Source organism: Eptatretus burgeri, unplaced genomic scaffold (assembly GCF_056783735.1).
Source record: "Eptatretus burgeri isolate ZD-2024b unplaced genomic scaffold, Ebu_testis_v1 Ebu_testis_scaffold_157, whole genome shotgun sequence".
NCBI lineage: Eukaryota > Metazoa > Chordata > Myxini > Myxiniformes > Myxinidae > Eptatretus > Eptatretus burgeri.
In genome coordinates this window covers 40,355-62,052 of record NW_028222107.1, presented here as the reverse complement: position 1 = coordinate 62,052, position 21,698 = coordinate 40,355, and the positions used below count along the sequence as shown (strand labels likewise).

Below are 21,698 nucleotides of genomic sequence, written 5' to 3'. Positions count from 1 at the left end.
TGATTCAGGATAGCTCAGAGATGATGAATCAACCCAAAAAAACTTCATAATGACGCTAAAGCACGCTTTGCCCTGAAATGGCTGTTTGGCATCGAGACGGCAGTGGCTGCGAAGGGCGATGCGAGCCCCATGGATGGCTTCCCCAAGTTTTCTATGTTTTTAATGACAGACATGACCTTCGTACATCAGAAACAAGACGGTGTATAAAAATTTTGGCCTGCAAACTTCCATCTGGGGTAAAATCATCACGACACACGTTTCACTATCTGAATATGTATCGTGTAGCGCCGCCTCCAGGTGGGAGAGGGCATTACAAATCCCCTCCATTCACTGTGCAGTGTTCCTGTCCCCATGTTTTCTCATACAGTGAGGTGTTTTGCATTACAAGCCGTCAGTATGTTTTTGCGTCATGCACGTATTAACCGGGTTATTTATTTTTCCAATGCAGAGCTGTCACTTACCTATACACCGCCCAAATAAAGGCATGCCTCAGGAGAACGTGTTGCGTGCTTGGAACAAGATCGCCTGTCGGGCGGGTTCTCTGTCAGTAATCTATCTATAATTCCAGCAATGTGTGTGTGTGTGTGTGTGTGTGTGTGTCTGTTTGTCTGTCTGTCTGCGACTGCAACCCCCGGTCCGATCTGATTGAAACTTGCCAGGAATATTGCCGGGGACCCGCGGATGTGCCTTTTCGAGGTTTGATATTAATCGGACGAGTGGTTCCCAAGTTACGGCCATTTTATTGCTTTTTTCAGTGTTGGAAAGGTGTATATATCGCAGCTGAAGTGTCGTTCCACCTTATCACCTTATCATGCCATTTTTCCCAAAGATATCTCAGAATAATGATAACAGCATAATAATAATAATAACAATAATAGCACAATAATTGGCAGTAATAAAAAGAATAACGTGATGCAATGACCAATGTCTGTCAACCAATAACGACCTATATATTGTCTGTCAACCAATAATGACCAACAACGTCTGTCAACCAATGACAGGACACAGTGACATGACGTCACGAATGACGTCACAATGCTTCCTCTTTTTTTGATATGATGTCACAATTGACTCTGGGACCAGAGTATGTGCTTTTTCAAAGTTTGATATCGTTCTTCTTCTTTCGTTTCAGCAGCTTCCCAAGTGTTTCCCAAGGCTTCAAAGCTGTTTTTTTCCCAAGGTTTGAATTAATTGTTGTGCTTGGTAGACATTTGTGAATACATTTACAGAGGGGCGAGAGAGGAGGGGCAAGAGAGGGGGAAGAGAGGGGGAGAGGGGGGCGAGAGAGAGGGAGCGTCACAATTCAAGAGAGGGGGGAGAGAGGAGGTGGCGAGAGAGGGGGACGGGAGAGGGGGTGTGAGAGGGGGGTGAGAGTGGGGGCGAGAGAGAGTGGCGAGAGAGAGGAGCGAGAGAGGAGGGGGGAGAGAGGAGGGGTGAGACGAGGGGTGAGAGAGCTGGGAGAGAGGGGGGAGAGAGGAGGGGTGAGACTAGGGGTGAGAGAGGGGGGGGAGAGAGAAGGGGCATCACAATTCTTCTTCTTCGTTTGATATGACGTCACAATTGATGCTGGGGACCTGAGTACGTTTCCCAGGTGTTTTCCAAGTTTTGGCCATTTATGATACGGTTGGTCCGATCTCATTGAAACAATACCCCAATCCAGTCGTCGTTTACGAGAGGGAAGGAACGAAGCTGCACATACTGGCACGCACCTACGGGCATGCACATACTGGCACGCACCTACGGGCACGCAGTAGTAATAATAACTAGAAGGGCACTCGCTGGGTGTATACCTCTGCCACTCTATACCTGATCCAGTGGAACATATCGGGTGTTATAATGTTTTGAGATATCATGCGATCTGAATATCGATTTTGGCCTCATTTCTCGATGGTGAAGAATCACTAAAATTACCCCCCCCCCCGAAACCCCCTAATGAGGAGGTAATGTTCATCACTAAACTGATTGAATTAATGTAATGTTGATGTGACGTAGGCTAAATGTCCTCTTCCTCGGTCAAAGTTCCTCTTTGTATCCTCGTGTGCAGGTACCGCAGGGATGGCAATCTCCGAGCAAGTGAAGAACATCCGTTACGCCCAACTCCTCAGGTTCGACATTCTTGAGGAGAAAAACCACCACCAATCCTTTCACGACACCGACTCAGGTCTGAGGCGCACCTCTTTCCACCTCGTTATTCATTCAGTCGTCATGATTTTAAATCCATGTCATTAATACTGCTCTTCAATCCCTTTCATTCACCCTTGGTTGGCAGGATAGCTCATTTGGAATTGTCTGGATAGTTCAACCACCTCCCAAACTGTTTGTTCTTGCCTCAAGTTCCAAAGAGCGGAGTTCATCTCAAATGCGCGCGTCCCCCGTGTGGTGCAAGTGGTGGGTATAAGAGGACGACGGGCAGGAGACATTGTGGAGCACACGGTCCTTGATGGAGGACGTGAAACCTTCCCTTTGACAAAAAGTGAATGGTCTCTCTTTTGAAGATATCCACCAACTTGCGATGCTGTCAAAGCAGAACAATTGGCGGTTCGCAGTATACACCTGAAACACACCGTGGTATAAGTGGTGTAAACGAAAAAGTAATGCATTGAGGACATCAGGTTTTACTGTCTGTAAATGAGGGACGGGGAAAGATCTGTCCGTGCACATTGTATATCTTGCAATGACCAGTGGTGTATGTGGAACATCAGAACCAAATGCCTTCTTGGTGTCCACGGACAAAGACCTGAAGGAACCTGCTTCGTAGGGAGATGACGAGTGGGCATTGGATGGCTGTCGAAGGCTGTGGGACTGGGGAGACACCCGAAGATGAGTCGACTTTGAGAGTTCTGTGCAAATATCGATGCGAGGAGATGTAGTCGCCTGTCCCGAGCAGACGCCTCACGGTCGTGAGATGTGAGCGGACAACTGATGGGACTGTGCGATGGAAAAGATTTGCTGCTGGAATGACTTGACTTGAATGGAATGATTCGTTTCTTCGTCTTTCAGGCTGACACCTCATTTCTCCACTAATCCAAGCATTGTATTTGCAGATGAGGATGTGGCGGATGAAGAGGGAGTGAAGATCAAGATCGACAAAAGGAAGAACATTCAGCTCAACCCGCCCAATCGACATCGACTTGCCTGCGGTGTTACGATCAGGAAATTTGCGAAATTGATCCTAAACCGTATCCTTTTTATTCATCGAGGTTCATCAGGGTTATCTGCTCGGAGGATTTCCTGGAGGAGGAATGTGCACCCTCCTCTGAGCTGTCGAGCCTGGGTTCGAATCCCTACCCCCTAACGAATCCCTAACAGCTGAGAGTTAGAATCCAGGGTTGCTGAGAGTTAGAATCCAGGGTTGCTGAGAGTTAGAATCCAGGGCTGTTGAGAGTTAGAATCCAGGGTTGCTGAGAGTTAGAATCCAGGGTTGCTGAGAGTTAGAATCCAGGGTTGCTGAGAGTTAGAATCCAGGGTTACTGAGAGTCAGAATGCAGGGTTGCTGAGAGTTAGAATCCAGGGCTGCTGAGAGTTAGAATCCAGGGTTGCTGAGAGTTAGAATCCAGGGCTGCTGAGAGTCAGAATCCAGGGTTGCTGAGAGTCAGAATCCAGGGCTGCTGAGAGTTAGAATCCAGGGTTGCTGAGAGTCAGAATCCAGGGTTGCTGAGAGTTAGAATCCAGGGCTGCTGAGAGTCAGAATCCAGGGTTGCTGAGAGTCAGAATCCAGGGCTGCTGAGAGTTAGAATCCAGGGTTGCTGAGAGTCAGAATCCAGGGCTGCTCAGAGTTAGAATCCAGGGTTGCTGAGAGTTAGAATCCAGGGCTGCTGAGAGTTTGAATCCAGGGTTGCTGAGAGTTAGAATCCAGGGTTGCTGAGAGTTAGAATCCAGGGCTGCTGGCAGTCAGAATCCAGAGTTGCTGAGAGTCAGAATCCAGGGATGCTGAGGGTCAGAATCCAGGGATGCTTAGAGTTAGAATCCAGGGTTGCTGAGAGTTAGAATCCAGGGTTGCTGAGAGTTAGAATCCAGGGTTGCTGAGAGTTAGAATCCAGGGTTGCTGAGAGTTAGAATCCAGGGTTGCTGAGAGTTAGAATCCAGGGTTGCTGAGAGTTAGAATCCAGGGTTGCTGAGAGTTAGAATCCAGGGTTGCTGAGAGTTAGAATCCAGGGTTGCTGAGAGTTAGAATCCAGGGTTGCCGAGAGTTAGAATCCAGGGTTGCTGAGAGTTAGAATCCAGGGTTGCTGAGAGTTAGAATCCAGGGTTGCTGAGAGTTAGAATCCAGGGCTGCTGACAGTCAGAATGGGGCCCAGGGCAATAATACGTGTCGGGCCCCCTTTATCCGGACCCCCTTCATATATTTATTTTTTAACAGCCTTTAGGGAGGTTTCAGTATCTTCTTCCTCAGAAACACATGCCATGTTTAAGGGGAATTGGGGTGATATCCACTCATTCCAACATTCAAATTAGTTTAACACACTTCATCTGGATGGGGTGTGGCCAACACTCCGGTGTTAAATGACGTCATTACCGTGATTGTGATGATGTAAATTATTCCCACAGGTTATTTTACGAGGGAGGGTGTTGCTGTTCGTGACAATGGTATGCTGGGGATTCACCCTGAGCGGCTTGGGGGGAGACACAATAAATTTGCCTCCGATGTCTTATCATCACAAACAATCATTATATGAAACAAAAAATTGAAGGAATAATTACAGACCCCTATTAGGTCCACGATCCGGTGTGGTTACCCCCACCTGCTGTCCCCTCCCACACCTGCTCACATCAAGTCCTTCTCAAAACTGCGCAGGATAAGTATTCTATGAATACAGTGTATTCCATCTCGTATTATATACGTGAACCACATGATCAAGTATTTTTCGAGGCCGTTCATCGAGCAGACGAGTGGCGTGGTCAAAACATGTTAAGGTTGTTAGGCACAGGTGGACTCCGATCAAGTTGTAGAGACATCTCAAGCATGATCAAAGGAAATTGGATGCACCTGAGTTCATTTTGGAGAGCCATAGTAACGGGGTTGAATACTTATTGATGCAAGACATTTCAGCTTTTAATTTTCTATTAATTTATTAAATTTTCTAAATTTGAGAGAGAGACTGACAGACAGACAGACAGACAGAGAGACAGAGAATGAGCAAACGAAGGACCTCCTGCTTTCATCTTTATCTGAGGCTGGACAAAGATATGACAGCTCGGCCAAAGTTATCTGCTCAGATGTTTTGCAGAATTCAAACTTCAAGCAAAGTTCGCCCCTAATTTATGACAAAATGGCAATTATGTCTCCTGCCTACGATGGGCACTGAATAACCAGTACCAGGTATCATATCCATAGGGATCCTGACGAGTGACGGTGACCTCTACAAGAGCAAAATTGGAAGGTCAATTGACTTGGCAGACCTATTTGTGCTCATGTCTCGTGGAATTCGTCTTCAGCTCGCAAAACTGCCTCTGGAAGCGCGCGGCTATGTCCAAATGCCGGCTTAGGGCGGAGTTGCTAACTTTTACGGATCAATACAATGGTGCTTGCTTTGCGAGGAGGATATCAGTTTGTGAGGCTTCGACTGAGTAACTTAATCATTATTTGAGTTGTTGATTTTACCTGTGACATGTGACAGGTCTACAAGAGCGCCACATTGTTGTTGTTGTTGTTGGGGTTTTAGTTTGGGGTCGACTTTTTAAAATGTGCACCCATTGGTTGGAGAGCTGCCAGACCACACCCACTTTGTTCACTTGACTCCACCCACCATGGCACCCAGACAAAATTATATGGCCGCCATCATGGTTTTCTGGTGGGCCGAACACGTTAATTTGCCCTGCAGGCCTCCGCTGATGATACACTGGCTGGGATATATAGGGTGTCCCAAAAAAATATACAACTTTTAAAATGCTTCGTTTGATCCTAAAAAAGCAGTAATTTTGTCACTAATGCTTCATCTCTTGTTGCTGAGACCCTGAACTTTATTTTGATACCAAGACAGTGCCAGAAAAATGGCAAGACTGGCCGCACAACAACGGACGAAAATTGTTGAACTCTGGCAACAGACGAAAAGTGTCATACAGGTGCAACGTCTTTACTCGAGACATTTCGGTATCCACTTGCACCATGCACCAAACTTTCGGACAATAAAGTGCACCATCGCAAAGTTTACCAATGTAGGAACCATCTGTGACCTTCACAAGGGTCACAGTGGTCAGAAGAGGACAGGTCGTAGTGAAGAAAATGTGGAAATGGTGAGACGGACGGTCGTTCAGAGTCCAAAAAAATCGATTCGACGACTTTCTGCCAGGACAAACATTCATCAGAGCACCGTTCAACGGATCCTTCGCCAAGACATTCATGCCTTTCCATACAAAATGCCTTTCCAACATTTTGAGGGCCGCTTTATCTCCCTCTATGAAGACTATGAAGACCGTATTCCCCTGACCTTACTCCTCCAGACTTCTTCTTGTGGGGGTATCTCAAGGACAGGATCTATGGAAACCCTTGGCCTCAGACTCTTGATCAGCTGAAGGAAAACATCCACCGAGAAATCCAGAACATTCCTCAGGAAACGTTTCCCAAAGTGATGGAGAACATGACAACGCGTTTGCAGGCAGTGATCGGACAACGTGGAGCCTACGTCGAACATGTGGTCTTAAAGAAAACGACGATTCCATACCAAAATTTAAATTCTGGTGGAAATTTTGACATTGGTACAATAAACTTCAACCTTTCAGCTTTCTATCCAGCCATTCATCTTTTTAAAAAATATATGTTATGACCATCCTCTTTGCAGATGAAAAGTTGTATATTTTTTTGGGACACCCTGTATTTGTATATATTTTTTTTGCGTCGCAGCTTGTGACCACAGTGCGGTCAATCTTGTTTTTACCTTGACATTAACGTGCCAGATTGGATCTTCCAGAGACTTACTGTCGCCACCTTCCTCGGCACTTTTCTTGTTTTCTTTGACACATGTAAGTGGCTGCTACTGGAGGCTGAATCGTGATTGTTGAACGAAATGTCGATGCATCTCGGGATCCAACACCAGGGGTTGTTGTTCAACACAGACTCAAAACCCGAGTGGAGTTTGTGCTTTGTAGCTGTTTCAATTCTACAATTAAACTTCAGTGTGCACTTTCCGCCCCCCCCCCCCCAGATTATGACGACTCCTTTGACAGCGAGGATATTATTGTTAAAAGTTACCTATTCATTCCAATCGCTCTCCTCTCGATTTTTGAAATCACACTTAAGTTGATCGTTGATTTTAAGGGCTTCTGGAAGAACTATGTGAACATTTTTGACGTCATGGTGGTCATTGTGGTAAGTTAACCTTTTCATCCGGTCCTACTCTTGAATGTGGTCTTTACATTTGCACGATCAATGCCTCCAGTTAAGAACGTTGGGATTAGAGATGGTTATGAGACGTGTGTTGGTCCCCATGGGTCTGGGACTGTGAACCAGAACAGCACTAAGTTCCTTGACTTTGCAAGAAGTCATGGACTAAGGGTGGGATTAAGCGTTGGGATGAAGCCACGTGATTGCTTTATTTAAAAAGGGAAGGCCTGTGTTAATCAGCCATTTTGTATAATATGAGGGTTGTTTCCTGCTTGATCTCACCATGGTGCTTGCGTTGAACCCCATCGCATCTCACAGGCCTTGAGTACGAGCTTGACGCTCTTGATGAGAGGTACAGGTGCCTCCACCCAGCCGAACGTCATCCGACACCTGAGGATGTCCCGCATGTTACTCGTCTCTCTCAGACCGATTCTGCATGTGAAAGGAAGTCGATTCCTGGTTGGTCTGATCTTCAAAACTCTAAAGGTTTGATTTTTTCTTTCTGCGTTTCATTCGTACAGGTAATCCTCCACCTGTGTGCTTAACTGTGGTGAGGGGATGACTGACGAACGAGGCATTTTGTTGTTGTCTTGTTTAGGCAATGAAGGACATTTTGGGGCTTTTGTTGGTCGTGTCGTTCATCTTTGCATCAATGGGAGTATATCTCTTCATGAACTCGAAACCCTCGTCCGATGAGAGTATTGAAGACTTGCATTTTGAACACAAGAAGAACGACACCAGTTTTGGGTAAGTTTACTCGTTTTTTTCATCATTGATGATAATCATTATAATGATACAAGGGCTATAGCATGTGATACAAGGGGATAATTTGAAACATTACGATTACACACTGACGAGACCGACACCGCATATTAATACATGAAATGGAGTCCCTGCTGAAACTCTCGTCTGCGTTCGGTGAGGACCCGAAGAGCAAGGATACGGTCAATCGTTGACCTCTTTGGTGTAAAGCCTGACTGCTCTGGACGCTGGTGCTCAAGCAGATGGTGGCGAACCCCATCAAGAATTATCCGAGGAAAGACCTTGCCCGGCACTGAGAGCAGCGTCACCCCTCGGTAGTTGTTGCAGTCTTGGCGATCACCCTTCCCTTTCCAGAGAGGGACAACAAGGCCCCTCTTCCAGTCAGTTGGGATGATGCCTGTGTTCCAGGCAGAGCACAGAACTGAATGCAACGACACGAGTGCAGCATTTCCACCAGCCTTGAGAAGTTCAGCATGGATACCACAGATCCCTGGAGCTTTGCCCCATTTCCACCAGTTCACCGCAGCCTGTGTTTCCACAAACAAAGGTGGACCACAGTTGATTGGAGGGGCAGTAATAGGGATAGTAACACCCCTGACATCCAACTCAACATCTGGTGGATCAGCCTGTTACAGCCACTCAAAGTAACCGGCGCAGCGGGCCTTCACCACAGACTCCTCTGTCAAGAGGCCACCACCCTCCGCTCTAATTGCAGTACACCAAGGACGGGCTTGGAGGAACGCAAGGCATGAATTCCTCTGAAAGCAGGACGAGAATCACCTGGCCACAGGTGATGCTCTACCCCCTCACAGATTCTTCGCACATAGGGCTCCTCGTCCATCCTTGGTGCACATACAGTTTTACACCTCAACTCCCTGAACAGCGCAGCTCGGCCATTGACCCTAGCCCTGCGACTCTGGTCAATGGTATCCAGTGTCCTTTGGGAAACAAAGTTCCTCTTCACCTGATGGTAGTTTCCAGGACATCTGCCGGCAACATCAAGGATGGTAGTCTTGAAGGCACTCCACAACTCTTCAGGATCCCACAAAGCACTCAGACCCTCCCCCCCCCACCCACCCAAATCCCCACTCAGCCTGTTCACAAACTCCTCAGCTACCCTCTTGTCCTTGAGCTTGCCAACATCCAGCCTAGGCTGGGATGGTACCATTCTCCTGGATTTAAGGTGCAACTTCAGAGTTGCGACAACAAGCCTGTGGTGGGTCTTGAGGAACTGAGCACTCCAGTAGACCCTGCAGTTCTGGATCATCCTCCAGCGACCATCAACGAGCACATGGTCATTCTCCTTTGCCACACTACCAGCGTTGGAAAACCAAGTCCAGAGATGACCCTCTGGGCACTGAAACTATGAACCAGCCACCCTCAGTCCATGACTTCCTGCAAAGTCAAGGAACTTAGTCCTATTCTGGTTCACAGTTCCTGACCCATGGGGACCAACACACGTCTCATAACCATCCCTATCAGTTCCAGTCGATGCACTGAAATCCGCCAAGACGAGAAGAGTATCTCATCTGCGGCACTGTTCAACCACAAATAATAGGTCACACGGTCTGGCTTGAACAAGAATCTTCAAATAATTATTTCTCTTGAACCACTTGATCAATCAACCTGAAAAGTCACAGTTATGATCTTGTAGTGATGGAGAATACATGTTTTAAATTTCAACCTGATCGGACACGTGGTCTGGCAGCCACAATTATTTAATATTTTAAATCTGGGTTCAGGAATTTAAATCAAACTTGGCACAAACATGTCCGAGGTCCTTCTAAAAAGTAAGGGGTCTGAGCCTGCTGTGTGCTCCACTTACACAACGTGAATGAACGGGTTGCGTCTCAGTCTTTCGCAACATTCCAGCAATATATACGATTGGTGATGGTTGACTGCGCTCATTGTGTGATTTTTTCGTGCTTTACACATTGTCTCGTCTGAGTTGGCCCTGTGAGTCGTGAGCAGAGAGCCGATCTGAAGTTTCCTGCCAAGCTTGTCAAAACACCTTCTGAATCCTTCGCAATGCTGCAGCAAGTCGACGGGGAAGAAACGATGTCACGTACAAACTACACGTGCATTTGAATGGCACAAGAGGTTCAAAGAGGGACGGGAGGAGGTTGAAGACGATCCACGGTCTGGAAGACCTTCAACGAGCAGAACGGCGGACAACATCGAGCGTGTGAAGCAGATGATGCGCGCAGATCGTCGACTCATGGTGCGGATGATTGTTGAGGAACTTTTCATCAACAAGGACACCGTCTGGTGCATCATCACTGAAAATCTCGAAATGTGCAAGGTGTGCACAAACATGGTCCTCAAGCTGTTGTCTGAGGACCAGAAACAGCCAAGAGTCCCTGTCTGTCAAGACATTACCGAGCACCTCGAGGACGATCCAGACCTGCTCGGGAGAGTCATTACTGGCGATGAATCGTGGATATTCTAATACGATCCCGAGACCAAACGGCAGAGTCGTCAGTGGAATAGTCCGGCATCACCAAGACCAAAGAAAGCAAGGATGTCGAAGTCGAAGGTCAAGGTGATGCTAATCACGTTTTTTGACATCAAGGGCATCGTCCACTTCGAGTTTCTACCATAGGATCAAACAGTGAATCTATACATGGACAAGGAGATCCTCCGGCACCTCATGAGATCAGTCCGGGACAAGAGGGGGGGATCTGTGGAAGAACAACGCCTGGGTGCTCCACCATGACAACACCCCTGCTCACAGTGACCTGAGCATCCGACAGTTTCTGGTGGAGAGGAACGTGCCAACTCTGGAGCAACCCCCGTATTCACCAGACTTGGCCCCTTGTGATTTTTTCCGATGCTCCCAAGCTCAAGGGGGTGATCAAGGGGACACGATTTCCTGATATGGAGGCCATCAAAAGGACCGTGATGACGGAGCTCCGGAGGATTCCACAAGAAGCCTTCCGGGGATGCATCGAAACATGGAAGAAGAGGGTGGACAAGTGTGTGAGACTGGAGGGAAACTATTTCGAAGGGGACAAGCTGTGATTTCAATATATTTTTTGGAATAAAATTTCTGTGAAGTCAGTCCCGTTACTTTTTCGACGGACCTCGTATTATGATGTCATAATGTTGGTGGAGGCATCCAACGATCCTTCCCACTGTCATGGCAGCTGTTTGTGAGATACTCTACACTCGGTCAATGTGTTTACATTTTTGTATCTCCCGTAGGAACTTGCTGCACTCTTCCGGGACAATGTTTCAGCTGATGACTTTTGACCATTGGTATCGGCTGCTCGTGAAGATTTGGAACACGGATCACATTCACGACATCGTGCCCAGCATCTTCATCATTTGTTGGATCATTTTCGGCGGCTTCGTATTCGTGGCCATCTTCACCGGAACCCTGGGTGCGTCGTCTACCTTTTTGTGCTTTCATTGAATGGTTCTCTGAATTAAGCCGTTGCACCCACGATCGAGGGAGATGTTCTTCGGGTTATGTTCAATTGATTGGTTAAGTCAGGTATTTTGACTGCGAGTGGATTGTGAGTGGTGGATACCAGCAACGTATTTCTCTTCTTGACCATCTTTTAAACCTTAATATCATGTACCTGGATGTATTGCAGACAGAGGGGTACCAGGAATGTTGACAGGACCTGGAGGTTGCTTGTGTAGGTATCTCCATAATTCCAAAACCATGAAACCGAGCCGACTGAAACTTTGCATGCACACTAAGGGAAGTCCAAGGAAGTGTGCGTGAGTGAAAATTGGGTGTTTGGGTTAATTAACACCTCTTTTGAAGATAATTAACGGCCTTATAACTTCCAAAATCGAAGATTTTGCAAATATATTGGTCAGTCGATTTTGCAAAGCTGTCTGTCTGTTTGTTTGTCTTCAGCACATGTTTGTAGAGTTTGTCATAAGCAAGAAGCCAACTGGTTTTGAGGTCAAAAGGTCAAAATATGAACATCAGCCAAAGGTCAGCAAATTTGTCGAATTTATAAAATGATTAATTTTCATACGATTGACGAGAAATTTGAACAGGATTTTCATATCAACTTACTGAGGTCAACCAGCGTATTATTTTTGAGGTCAACATCGACAAAAAGATCAACATAAGCCAACGATCAACAACTTAGGTGAGATTGACGCTACCTACAGATTGACTATGGTGAGGTATTGATGGATTTATTAAATCTGGTATTGGTTGCGGTGCAGCAGGCATGATGTGCCGAATGACCTCCTCCTGTGCAAAAATTTCCTTGTAACTCCTTGATTTCTAAAACCCTCAATTTTCATCGGATCGACTTGAAATTTAAAGAGGATTTATATTTCAGGTGAATGAAATCAACCAGGCAATTATTTTTGAGGTCAACATCGGCCAAAAGGTCAACAACATCGGCCAAAGGTCAACAACTAAGGTGGTATTTCTAAAATCCTCAATTTTCATCCATTTGACTTGAAATTCGAAGAGGATTTGCAGATTTGGTCAATTTATTCAACCACCAATTATTGTTGAGGTCAAACTTGTTTTATGGATTTTGCAAGTATCGTGCTCTGCATGACGTCTTCTTCTTGTTTAATTATCCTTCATCAGGCACATCCTTGGACACCTTGCTCTCGATGGGGTCTGAAGGCGCATCCTTGGTTACCTGGCTGGGGTCTTAATTCGCCATTTTGTTTGGCCTGCTCAGCAATGCCTTGAGTTTGAACAGGCCGCAATGGTTTAATGACGATACAGCACTCAAAATGTTTTTTTTTTCTTTTCGCTTTCCTCACTGATATCATCGAATGTCTCATCTACATTCCGATGAATCACTGTATAAATCGCTTTTGTAAATGCTGTAGTTTTCAAATTACGAGCTTGGAGCGATTTCATGTATTATATTGTGTGATTTTCCATGATTGACTCTCACGGACTAATTGAAGTGAATAACAGAATATAATTTGAGCCCGGAGGATCCGATCACTTGGACTAAATAACTTGAAATCTGGAGTGAAATCTGAAAATGTTCGGATATCGGCGGTTTAGTTTTTTTTGCGAGGACGTGCCTTCAACAATCATCTTGGTATCACTCGCCAAGCCAGCCATTCCTTATCAACCGTTTCATCGGAGTGCTTTTTTGAGTGCTTAAGCCTTTTGGCGACTGCTCTGCAATATTCGCACCGTCACCGAGTACCGTATATTGATCGCCTTGATCAAAGTTCACGAACTACTCGCCTGGGTTTGGCCCCACATTGTTCTGCGGTGCATCGTGCGTTGGCCGGCTCGCTAAGAATGTGCAATTTTATTTTGGTTGTTACAGTAATGTTGATTTTTTTTCGGCCAGTAAAAAAATGGTTCGGTTGTTACAAAGCAATGAATCGCCATATTACGGCAGGATAGCCGAGTGGTACACACGCTCGCTCTAAGCTGTCGAGTGGCCTGGGTTCGAATCCTGACCCAGCTATAAACTGTCATCCTGGTGTTTCACAGGCAGGGTGATTCATCAATGTGTGTACGGTCTCTCAGATGAATGTTAAACTGGGTGTCATATCTGCCGGAATTCCCCCCTCCCCTCATCTTCCCCTCTCCCCCTCACCTCTCTCCCCTCCCCTCTCTCTTCTCTCCCCCTTCTCCCTCTCTCACCCCAGTGCCTCTCACACGCATCCCACTCCTCCCTCTTTCTCCCTCCTTTATCCCTCTCTCCCACCCCTCTCCCTCTCTCAGAATCTCCCCTCTACCCCTTTCCTCTCCCCTCCCTCTCTCCCCACCCCTCCCCCAATGTGAAGAGTACCATTAAGGACTGACGGTTTAGTTTTGAACTTAGATGTTGTTTGGAGAAGCGGGTTCCTGCGGATGTTTGGTTTGTCGAACCGATCCAGGAGCGATGAAACATTTTGTCCAGAGGCCTCCTTGCCGAACATCAATCTGAACAAAATGATCTTTCTGATCTGAGTTTTACTTCTTGTCCATCACGAGTTCGTCCATTTACATGACTGTTGGTGTTTTATTTATTTATTTATTCATTTATTTCACATCTCTTTTGGAAACCGTTTCCCCCAATCCTTAGAAAACATCATCGAACAAATGAAGCGTGAGGATATGAAAAAGAACGATGACACCGACATGAGAAAGGAGGATGAACCTGAGACCGACGACGCGTTGGCATCGAAACTGCGGTACTTGTTGTTGTTGTTGTTGCCATCGTTTGTTCTTCAATGTAACTTATTCCATCACAAACCGTTTCAATCCCCACGTGATGACGTCAATGTATCGGAGCTTCACTTTGTAAAAACGTCAAAATGAGATATATGCTGACAGGCCTGATTTAGATTCGAATACCCATCTATTATGCTACTACTACGACTACAACAACGACTACTACTACTACTACCACTACTGGCTTTTCTGTGCTGTGTGCTGACATGGCTAACCTTCTGCCAGAGAAGGTGGTAACGTTGGTAACGTTGGGGAAAGGGAAAAGAGCACAGAAGAGAAAATCCGAACCTGAAGATGAGAGTGAGGGTGACCATGTTGATACTTGTGAAGATACACCTGATAAGGACGTGGCAAAACGATCCACCAAGTCAGGTGTTCTGGAAAAATATCGAGGTGGTTACTCAACCTGAACAAGTGAACGGAGGGGAAGTTACTGTTGTTCCTCAGGAAACAGGTCATGAATGTGATCGGATGCCGAATGCAGCCAGTGACCTGCCATAGAGTGACCTGAGTTATAAGGTATCCATAACTCAACCTGGTATGATAATGACGACGGACTCGGTGACGTCTCCTGACTTGGCAGAGTCACGGACCACGCAGGTAACAAATCTCATTTGAGTCTCTCTCAGCAACTGCTCGTTGGACGCAAAGTCCGACCAGAGATAGGCAAGGATTCTGCGAAGAGACCTGGTACCAAAGGAATTGAGTCTCCATCTCAGATCCCTCGTCAGAGTCGAAGTCTCACATCCATAGAGCAAGACTGGAAGCACCAAGGACCTGAAGACTCGGACTTTCGTCCTCCTCTTGGTTGCAGCAGGTTGATCAGCATCTCAAGGAGATGGGGACGGGCCAGGCATCTGCCTGGAGGATGGCCAGATGGAGGCCCCTGGAGTACCGGTGGAAAGTGAATGCAGCGACGCGCTGCTCCGGCCCATGCTCCCACACCTGACCTGACCTGTACGAGGGGAAAAGAGTGGACGCTGATGCTTGTGGTACTTTGCGGAATAGCCTCGTTGTTGCCACCCAAGAGGATCGAGAACGACTCGCTTCTGTGGGCACGTTCACGAATCTCTTTGGAGTTTAAGCCGGCACGATATTCTAGAACCTTCCAGAGTTTGAAAGAAATTTGGACAGCACATCATGCACTTTGTAGTGTTTCCACACAAAGCTCTTTATTTTTACTTAGTTGATTAATATCATTATTTTTGCAAAAAAACATTTTGCAAACACTAAAAATATTACTACTACTACTACTACTTCTACTTTAACCGTCCTAATTATTCCTACATTGTGGGGTTGGTCGGGGAAGGTTTTTGGGCAAAATATTTCACGAACCAATTGGCCAGACCTGATATTGGACCGAAGGTGATTTGGACCCCGATTTGAAATGAGTTCACGGTGCCGGCGATAACTTGCCTCCTCTTCGTGAAAGACACCGTGGGACAATGAATATCCACCAACGACGAGTGCGACGAGATGGGTCCTCGAGTTTCACGTCCATCTGATGGACGGCACACACATCCATTGTGCCAGTGTGAAGACATTTGAGCGAATCTGCCAACCCTCAGTTTGGAATCCCCATGATGGTCCAAAAAAATTGGTGCCGAGTCGAGATCGTATCTTATTTGCTTCATTTGTATTCATGATGTCTGTCTTTCCAGGTCACCGCATGACAAATCCCAGGGATTACAAGGAAGTGCATCACTCGAGATGAAACTCAAAGCCCATGGTATGTGGAGAGCAAAGCCTTAAATGTTAAACCCAGAGAGTTCGGAAGATGAAGCCCTGAGATGTAACATTTTGCATTTAAGGTGTGTTAAAGATGTCCATTTTAAAGTGAGTTTGAAAAGATGTCCGCATGAGGGACAGAGCATATACATCGATGCCTTGCCCTGCGTGTGAAACACCAGGGTCAGAGTTTATAGCTGGGTTGGGATTCGAACACAGGCGAGACGGCTCAGAGGTGAGTGGATACCTCCAGGGCCGAGGCCATCCCACTTGGTCCGACTATCATTAGGACACTTGGATCATCACGCGGCATATACAATGTGACAAACCAACCACAATGTGGTTTCGTTTTTAATCTTGCACAAGCATATTGCTGCAGATCCAGGGTTCGAAGTTCGCCAGGAGGGGAAGCGCTTGGGTCCCTCTCAAACACCGGTCCTGAGGCCACAAAGCACGGATAGCTCCGTGCGCCGGCGGGTTGCCAATCAATCACGGACGCCGATTGGTACCGCCAATCCTGGCAGGGTTTTACTTCTTCGTGTGGATACCTTACCTGTGGAAGGCCCCACCAAGGGAGGTCTCATGCCCTCGACGCGTACTTGCATTAACTAACCTGATCAGGTGCAACTGAGCGGAGCTGCCGAGTAGGAACCGGCGAATAAGAGCCAACCGGTGGGGTAAAACTTCACGGTTCCACAACGTGTGGACTATGCTGGACCAATGGAGAATATGACACGACGAGCTCGGTACATTTATAAGAAAGCAATTCGTGGTGGTGGTGGCGGTCATTCGTTGTTGCACCAATGGTGAGTGTAGGCGAGATTGAGTTGGAGGTCCTGTAGTTTGGGGATATTATTATGAAGGTATTGTGGTGGTTATAGGAATGTTGTAGCATTGTGGTTTGAGTCTGCTGAAGGTTTGAGGTGTGCGTCGGATGGGTAATGCAAATGACCCGCTTGAATGCGGGCATGCGTGAAGAAAGGAGAGGTTTCTGTTTGACGTAAAGAGATAAAGACCCGCCAAAAGCCCAAGCAACACATTCTGTCGCATGTGCCCACTCGACATAAGGGAAGGGCGATCTAAAACGAATACGAATGAAATAACTGTCTCAGGACCGCTACATGTTTTGTGCCATTGCCTCGGGGGAGTGCGGGCTTCGCAGAACCACAACAACATTATCAGCCTCACAACAAAATGTTAAAAAAATTCTACTCCACGAGGAGAAAGTCAAAGTTTACTCTTGTGACCAACACAAAAAAGTGTGTAATTGTTTTGTCTGTGCTCCCCCTCTCAGCCTGGAAAGTTCATGTTCAAGAGAAGTTGAAGCTATACGAGGAGGACAACATCACGACGTGGCCGTCCGATTTTCTTCTCCAATTCTATAACATTCTGGAGGTGCAGCAACAGGACCTGGAAAATGTAAAAGAGCTGCAGAAATTAACGAGTAAGATGCTTGGCTCTGCAAAAGGGATCCCTACTAGCCTCGCACATTCCCAAGGGGACGAGCGGGGTTATTGTAATCGGTCTGTGTCAGTGAGTGTGTGGTCCGCTGGTGGATCTACTTTGAATGTAGATTGTTCATGTCCGAATTAACCAACTGTATATGCCTCAACGACACGATGCAGTTAAAAGCTCTTGGTTTTTCATTGTTTTATAGTTGTTTTTCATTCATGAAATTGAAACCAAGTTGTCAGTTGAGCCAAATTATCAAGTGATGGGTGAAAAATGCATGCGGCATCTACGACCGACCACAACAACTCGTGTTTTCAGATAACATTCGCAGCATCTTTCTCAGGCCTTGCAAGGCACCTCAGACCACGGGTTTGATGAAGGTTACCTGAGTCAATTTTCGAGCTGGTTCGTCCATTGCTTTATCTGAGGTGCCTTGCAAAGGCTTATGGACTCGACGAGCACTCCTGGGTACACTCAAGCACGATTGGACAACGTTTTGCCTCGTCCTTTCCCAAGGGGATGCAAGATGGAGGTCCCGTCTGCAATGCCAGACATGAAATCAGAGCCTTCTCACGAGACATTTGATACATTCTGGCAGACTGCCCTGCTCACCAAACTCTCTTCCTATGGTATCCAAGGACATCTCCACTCATGGCTCACAGACTTCCTCTCCTGTTGCAGTCACCGTGTGGCCCTAAATGCAGTTATCTCATCCGCTCTTCCAGTCCAGGCTGGAGTTCCTCAAGGCAGAGCCCTGGGCCCTGTTCTTTTTCTGGTTTTCATTCACGAAAACGATCTCTCCGACTCTCTGGAAAATACTCTTTATCCCTTTGCTGATGACTCCACCCTCTGCCGCACCATCTGCCATCCTTCAGACCGGCAAGCAGCAAGCTTCTTCACTCCATGCAGATCTGGGTAAAATCACAAACTGGTCCAACACGTGGAACCTGTCTTTCATTCCAAACAAATATCACACTTTCACTATGTCCCTCCGAAAGGACCGTCAGGAACCCCCCCCCTACCAATCCCCATAGACTTTCTCAACGATCCTTTTGAAGAAGTCCTTTCATTCAAGCTTCTGGGTCTCACTTCAAAGCTTTTGTCTGCAGGCTGATGGAGTGCTGCTCTCCCCTCTGGGCTGGTGCTCCCGCCTCTCACCTTTCTCGGCTTCACGCTCTGGAAACCAAGGCATTTCGGATCATTGGTATCTCCCTCGATGAGTCTGAGTCTTTGGACCTCTCACTCTCTCACCGCAGGCAGGACGGTGGTCTTTCTTTCTTCTCCCGTCTCCTCTCCGGTCTTGCCACCCCCCCCTCCCCGGTCTGCTCTCTCTGCGAGTTGTCCCCACCATATTTCCACAGGGTGCTCAAAGTCCGCCAACAACCCCCTTCTGATAAAACTACTAAAATCACGAATCACTCCTCACCTTCACTCTTTCATTCCTCTTTATTCCCGCATTTGGAATAAACTCCCACACTCTCTTCAATCCCACCTTTACCTCCAGGTTTTCAAAACAGCTGTTCATCACCACCTCTTATCATCCCCCGTCCAAATCCTCGATCTTTTCCACCCTCCGTTAATCCACCCCAAACCCACCTCCTTGAAATTCTCTGCTTTCCTTCCTGAAAGTCCCTGTAATGTCCATCTTGTATTCCCCACCCCATCCCTCCCCTTTCCACAGATCTCCTAATGTCTCTGTTTTCCCACTGCTTTGTCCTTCCCTCTCCCGCCCCTCTTGTCTCATGCCCCCCTTGCTGTGCGTTGTGTATTCCCTCTTATACGAGCCTGGACAAGGTTACAAAAAAACCAAAACAACTCCCACACTCTCTTCAATCCAACTGTTCTCTCCAGGTCTTCAAAGCAGCTGTTCATCACCATCTCTTAACTTCCCCCATCCAAATCCTCGAACTTTCCAACCCCCATTAATCCACCCCAAACCCACTTCCTTCAAATTCCCTGCTTTCCTTTCTGAAAGTCTCTGTAGTGTCAGGACCTGAAACAAAATTGTGACATTGGACAAAACATAACAAACCATAAATAAACCAATGTCACCCGCAGGGTGACCCGTATCTTGCCAAAAGGTGACCACGTGTGACTTCTTTAAGGTCACACTGAGGTGAACAGAGTTGCTATCCACCAGGAGCGACTCCTTGAGGAATATCCGTCTACGAGAGATTCCGATGAGAATCGTTCTACAGAGTAACCATGAAAAATATGTTTGCCTCATAACGTCACCAAATGACGTCATAATGTCTCAAGCTTGACATATCTAGAAAGCACTCATCGAGGTGTTCAATTTGAGGTACTACACGATATGGTTCCTAAAACTTGAAAATTTGACCTTGGGGTCAAATATTTTTGACCTCAGGCGCTAACCATGAAGGTCAAGGCCAGTCGCCACCAAAAATTAATCAGCTGAGCGCCAGATCATGTACTACATTCCCATAAAGTTTGGAGATGATTCGATTAAAATTACTCAAAAAATAAGGGTTTCATCGACCTCCATGATTTACCGCAAAGTGACCTTGACCTTTGACCTTTATGTGTGCTGAAGGGTATTGTAATAATACAACGATATGTGTACCCACAAGAGTTTCCGATGAGAATTGTGCTCCACAGAGTGATATAAAGGTGAAAAATCCAATGATTACGGACAAACAAAAAAAATTTTTCATGAAAAATCCGTTTTTTCGTCATGACGTCATCAAATGACGTCATAGCGTCAAACTTTTGACAGATCTGGAAAGCACTTATCAATCGCTTTCATATGAGGTCTTACTCGATGTGGTATGTAAGATTTCAAAATTTGACCTTGGGGTCAAATATGTTTGACCTCAGGCGCTAACCATGAAGGTCAAGGCCAATCGCCACCAAAAATTAATCAGCTGAGCGCCAGACCATGAACTATATTCCCATGAAGGGTTTCGTCGACTCCCCTGATTTGCGACAAAGTGACCTTGACCTTCAAAATTTTGTGCGCTGAAAGGGACCTCTATAGGCCTCTGATATGCAAAGTTACAAAAATTTCCGATGATAACTGTGCTCTGCAGAATTTTTTATCCTTGATTACAGACAAACCAAAAAACAAAAAAAAAACATACAAGCTGAATAACATATCTTGCAAAAACTTCGTTTTGGCAAGATAATAACTATTCCTGTTTGGATTTCAGGTTGAGGTTCGCTTTGTTCGTGCTCGCCATGTTTCCTCTCAACGCTTCTTGAGTTTTTCGCAGCTGTGCTCACTGCTGGACGATATCTGTGACGATATCCGTGTCGCCTTGTGGTGTCACCTGTTGACGACACGGTAAGCTTGACAACTCGAGCCTTTTTGAGTTTTCACACACATGTAGATGGACCAAAATTCAAAGTTTATTTGGGCATTTCCCTTCAAAATGCCCTTGTGTTTTTTTTCTTTTTTTCTTCCGCAGGGTTGGTTTCCGGACAATATCTGAAGAACGCCTTCACGTATCGACCTAAAACTTTACATGCCTCTCACATATGTGAAAGGCTTGATGCCTTTTGATTTTGGACATTTTAAGGTGATTGATTATTCATCATTAGGTGATTGATTATAAATTTGTTTACGGACAACATTTTATGAACGCCTTGATGTATCGACCTTAAACTTTACATGCTTCTCAAATATGTGATTGGCTTGAGGCCTATTGATTTTGGACATGTTTGATTGATTGATTATTGATCAATAGGTGATTGATTGGAAATTTGTTTACGGACAATATCTATGAACGCCTTGACTTATCTTCCTGAAACTTTGCATGCCTCTCACATTACATGGGTGATTGGCATGAGGCCTATAGATTTTGGACCCAATTCGGTGATTGATTGTTGATCAATAGGTGATTGATTGGAAATTAGTTTCCGGACATCTTAAGAAGGCCTTCACATATTAACCTGAAACTTTGCATGCCTCTCACATGGTTGAATAGCTTGAGACCTATTGATTTTGGACATGATCTGGTGATCGATTATTGTTTAATAGGTGATTAATTGGAAGTTACAAAATGTAGTAGTTATGACAACACTTTGGGTCTTTTTGTTTCTTCTGCCGGGTTGGTTTTGAAGTTTTGCATGCTTCTCAAATGGGTGAGTGGCTTGAAGCCTATTGATATGGGCTATGATAAGGTGATTGATTTTTGATCAGTTGGCGATTGATTGGAAATTTCGATCATTGCCAATATCTCTGAAATTGTACATCAAAGAGTGAAACGGACTCTAATTTGGACTCGCCTTCCAATATGG

The 21,698-nt window shown here is 46.1% G+C and overlaps 1 protein-coding gene across 3 annotated transcripts; it reads left to right on the top strand.

Annotated features, from left to right (window-relative positions):
* The first annotated feature begins 1,027 nt into the window (after positions 1-1,027).
* LOC147007458 (cation channel sperm-associated protein 2-like) lies at positions 1,028-20,977 on the top strand. Of its 3 annotated transcripts, XR_015054168.1 has the most exons (13): positions 1,028-1,180; positions 2,045-2,161; positions 3,045-3,179; positions 6,895-6,960; positions 7,143-7,306; positions 7,640-7,807; positions 7,920-8,068; positions 11,288-11,466; positions 14,110-14,218; positions 15,920-15,987; positions 17,281-17,430; positions 20,609-20,742; positions 20,867-20,977. XR_015054168.1 is itself a non-coding variant. In XM_085867113.1 (12 exons), the coding sequence occupies exons 2-12, from the start codon at positions 2,056-2,058 to the stop codon at positions 20,611-20,613; spliced, it is 1,299 nt and encodes a 432-aa protein (XP_085723239.1). In that variant the 5' UTR covers positions 1,028-1,180; positions 2,045-2,055; the 3' UTR covers positions 20,614-20,860. The 3 variants fall into 3 exon arrangements, 2 of the variants coding, with proteins under 2 accessions (XP_085723239.1, XP_085723238.1); XM_085867113.1 differs by lacking the exon at positions 20,867-20,977 and having other exon boundaries at positions 20,609-20,860; XM_085867112.1 differs by lacking the exons at positions 20,609-20,742; positions 20,867-20,977 and having other exon boundaries at positions 17,281-18,135.
* The last annotated feature ends 721 nt before the right edge of the window (positions 20,978-21,698 follow it).

Coding starts and splice junctions, on each gene's coding strand:
- LOC147007458 (XM_085867112.1), top strand. CDS start 2,056: ATGGCAATCTCCGAGCAAGTGAAGAACATCCGTTACGCCCAACTCCTC. Junction 6,961..7,142: donor TCTTGTTTTCTTTGACACAT/GTAAGTGGCTGC, acceptor CCCCCCCCCCAG/ATTATGACGACTCCTTTGAC. Junction 11,467..14,109: donor CATCTTCACCGGAACCCTGG/GTGCGTCGTCTA, acceptor CCCAATCCTTAG/AAAACATCATCGAACAAATG.